General features: G+C 40.3%; 1 protein-coding gene across 2 annotated transcripts in view; it reads left to right on the forward strand.

Annotated features, from left to right (window-relative positions):
• Positions 1-3,781, forward strand: part of LOC104963863 (tubby-related protein 4-like) — a 15,475-nt gene extending 11,694 nt beyond the window's left edge. For both annotated transcript variants that reach the window (XM_010792521.1, XM_010792523.1), the window contains exons 3-5: positions 1,865-1,993; positions 2,703-2,864; positions 3,357-3,781. In XM_010792521.1, the coding sequence (XP_010790823.1) occupies positions 1,865-1,993; positions 2,703-2,864; positions 3,357-3,557 (492 nt within the window). In that variant the 3' untranslated portion in view covers positions 3,558-3,781. The remainder of the gene's footprint in view (positions 1-1,864; positions 1,994-2,702; positions 2,865-3,356) is intronic.
• The last annotated feature ends 530 nt before the right edge of the window (positions 3,782-4,311 follow it).

Raw genomic sequence — 4,311 nt, forward strand, 5'->3', positions numbered from 1 at the left:
GAAGAAACAGGGCCTGAAATGAAACGACAAGAGGTAAATACAAAATAAACACGTGGGTTGCTATCCTGGCTCCAAAATAGGTGGTAATGAGCTCCCCATTGACATCAGGACTAGCAGAAAGCTTACACATCTTCCGGCGCAGACTGAAAACTCATCTCTTTCGACTCCACTTCGAGCGATTGAATTACTAACAAAGCACTTATATACTAATAAAGGACTGGCTTATCTAAAGCCAGTTGAGTAGCACTTGAAATGTTTTAGCTCTATGAAACCTGATGTACTTATATGATGCTGTTTTCTTCAAGTTTGTATCTTGTTGGTTGAATGCACTTATTGTAAGTCGCTTTGGATAAATGCATCAGCTAAATGCATCAGCTAAATGCAATGTAATGAAGCGAATGTATAATGATTTGATGAATCAATCACTTGCTAATCTGGGCGGATTATCAATGTAGTAGCAGAAGATGGTTTAAAACAATCACACGTAGCCATGATTTTGTGATTTCCCAATGTTTACTTTCCCTAAAGGTTAAGCAGCTCAATATGGACCTTGAAGATGTTTTGATGAAGGGAGAATTGTTTATTCAGGTTTTCCATGTCTTCTCAGTATCTTCAGAGGAATATAAAATAGTGTTTGCTGCTCGGGGCTGATGGTGTTGTTGGGAGAAAAAGAACAAGACTGGCTGGCTTATCCAACTCTCAGCCACTGATCTGTTGGTCTTTCACTCGGAGAGCGTAAGCCCCACTAAAACCTGCCCTGTTTTGTGTGTTTGAGCGTGTACAGCCCACGTGCTTCACTTAAGGCGAGCAGAGCTGCTCCCTGTTCAGGATTATTCCTCTGGGAACAGGCTGAGTCACGCCACATAAGAACAGAAAGAGAAACATACAGGGAGTAGAGGGGGCTGGATGGAGATTGTGCTTTTGAGATGGGTGATGCTGACAAAGAAAAACATTATAATCACTTTGATCATTGATTTCTCCCAGTTATACATTTGCATCTCAGTTAATGGATGACCCATAGCTATATCTACTAAATACAGAAACCCATGCATCTGTGAGTCTCTTGTGTCAGAGGCGGTCTGATCTTTAATCCACAATACAGTATTTCTTGTAGGGATGTTCATGCATGCAGTGAACTGTTTTGTGTCTCTCACTTCTCTTGGATTAGATTCCCCTCTAATTCCAAAATGGACAATTAGACAAATACAATGCTTTTCATAGAATAAAAATTGAAACATAACCGGTGCCTTGAAACAAACACAAGATCAGCTATTCATTATTCACATTATGAAGTAACCAAACAAGGACGGACACTCAGAAATATCCATGTTTAAAGTGTGGTTTTGATTATATAGACAATAGTCTGCAGAGAGATTCAATAATTGAATCTCATAGTCTGTAATATTCGGGATATTTTCAGCTCCTTTGAGACTCTTTCAAAATGAGGTTAACCCACTTTGTGGTATATTTTCGTCTGGTTTGATGCTACATTTAGCTCATTGAAATGTTGGAGCATGGATTTAACTTTCTGGATTTTTGGCGTTTCAGCTGACGCCCCAATTTAGAGCGCCCTACAGCGAGTGTTCAGGCAAGAGTTCAGAGTTTAGATCAAGGGCAATCTGACGAGGCATTGTGCTGTTCGTCATTTCACATTATCTGTTGTAGTTAGAGAGGCAAAGCTCTGTGACAGGAAGGCCACTGCTGTGTATACATATTTGCATATCTCTCTGAAAATATTTTTCTCACTAGATAACACTGACAGGGTCACAGACAATGGCAGTCAGAAGGACACGGGACGTTCTCTATAATCATTGTTTTTGTCCCTTTTCTCCCCTCTCATTGTATTTTCTGCATTTTTTTTTAGGTGGTCTTGGTGCGGTGGAATGAACCCTTCCAGAAACTGGCTACCTGTGACACAGATGGAGGAATCTTTGTCTGGATCCAGTATGAGGGCCGCTGGTCCGTGGAGCTGGTCAATGACCGTGGAGCCCAGGTAAAATACATTACACAGAAATGGGACGTGAACAAAATGTTTCATTTAAAGTGCATTTTTCCTTTGCATTTACACAGAATATGGAATGCATGTTGAGAAATACAAATTGTATTCATGAACATGAGTGCATATATAAAGCAAGTAGATGCACAATAGAGAACAGTAATATGGGTAAAATACATATCAACAACAGCAAATTAACAGAAAAAGTTTAGATTTAGAGATAACACTTTATTTGACACTTTCACTATACTGTCACTCAGTTCATGGGTATTATTTATACTGACATTAACAGGCAGTCAATATTAAAAAAAAAAAATATTTCTGACAGTGCTGGTCACAAAACTGGAATGAAACTAGTTGTAAATGTCTTGCGAGCAGCACCTAGAGGCCGTTCTTCTCTTAACATCTGTTTGGAGATTTTCATGTTGCCATCATTAGAGCCCTGCTACTAAGCACACAAAAATGTGAGTGTTGTTAAATACGACCAGTTCCTAATTCTTGCTATTCATATATTGCATTTTTACAGTAAACATACGTGAGGGCTGTTTAACAGTCAAAGAGGAACTGTTTCAGTGCTAAATAACAGAATGACAGTTAAAATGGCATCAAAGGCTCTGTTTGATTTACACAACTGTTTTTTTAATCATAAAGCTAGCATCTCATTATATCATCACCTTACTCAACTCCTGTGTCCGGGCCCCTATAGGTGAGTGACTTCACCTGGTCCCATGATGGCACCCAGGCTCTCATCTCCTACCGCGATGGCTTTGTCCTGGTGGGGTCAGTCAGCGGGCAGAGACACTGGTCCTCCGAGATCAACCTGGAAAGCCAGATTACCTGTGGGATCTGGACCCCCGATGACCAGCAGGTAACACGCACACATCCCGCAGAATTGTAACAATTCACCCTACCACTTTACAAGCCTTTGATTTGAATAGCTTTTAGAAGTTTTAGGTTGTCATTTGCCACTTTAAGTATGTGGACTTGTCATTCAGAAGGCTGCGACCGGGGCCAGAGGGAGATCGTCTCTGAGTGACAGCAACCCTGCTCTGTCTTGAAAGTGTTATTTTTTTGTTAGCCTATGTTTATGCTTCCATGCTGTTAAATTGTCAGCTCAGGTTGGACATCATCAAACTTCAGTCTGGATATGTGTCTGTCTTTTTTCACCCCTTCATCCCATTTATGTCTTTCCCCAAGTTGTTGTCCTTGTGATATGCACTTCTCTTAACTCTATCAGTCATCTCTTGTCTATTTCTAAGTGTAGCTTCCTTTCCATCTTCTGCCTTTAAGTCCAAGTTAGAGTGTTTCATTTTTTCCTCTTGATTCCTCTCCCTTAAAATCCTTTACTATTCCTCTCTAGGTGTTGTTCGGTACTGCAGATGGACAGGTGATAGTGATGGACTGCCATGGGCGCATGCTGGCCCACATTCTGCTGCATGAGTCGGATGGCATCGTCAGCATGTCCTGGAACTATCCCAGTTTCCTGGTGGAGGACAGCAGTGAGAGCGACACAGATTCTGACGACTACTCTCCACTGCAAAGTAAACTGCTCGGGGTTTGATTTCAATTGACTGCTCTTTGTGGCTTGCTCAGACACACACACAGCGAAAAATGCAATTTACATCATGTCTACAGTAGACAACTGAATAATATGATGTAGGATTAGACACTAATAAAGGTTTACATAGTAAGGATGTACCAATACCAAACATCTAGTAGTCAATACCAATATTAGTTAATTCCACAATTATTGATAACCAATTTGAAACCACGTTAAATAAATGTATCGGCCTGAATAATTTAAAACAGTCTTGCTGTTTAATACGGAAGTACTTCTGTGCAAAATACATAGGACCATAAGTTACTCTACCTGCCTCTTACCGCCATCTTTTACGACTCCATCAATTCTTCCTCAGGCTCTTAGTCCAAAGGGAAGGGTGAAAGATTTCCAATTGGGGGCACAAGGTTAGGACACAAGTTATGACTGGTAGGGTTTCACTATATTGTGATTAGTAGCCTCCCCTCCCTAGTGTTCTCATGAATATTTAGGTCGAAGAAACAGGTGTACACGTGGACATAAACTGTGCCTTGTTTCTGTATCGATATTAGATAATATACCATATGAATGTGAAAATGATCATGAAAGTAGTGGATCGGATCAGCTACATGTTCAGAGTGCTTCTGAACACTTTTGATGGTCTTTGGCACAATTACATTTCAATCTTGAGATGCCTGCTTTACCCTGTTAGTATTACGCAGAGTAGTAAAATGTGTTCTTAAATAAGGTAAACACATTTTATGGTTTGGAGTATACT

Source organism: Notothenia coriiceps, unplaced genomic scaffold (assembly GCF_000735185.1).
Source record: "Notothenia coriiceps isolate Sejong01 unplaced genomic scaffold, NC01 NC01_scaffold00036509, whole genome shotgun sequence".
NCBI lineage: Eukaryota > Metazoa > Chordata > Actinopteri > Perciformes > Nototheniidae > Notothenia > Notothenia coriiceps.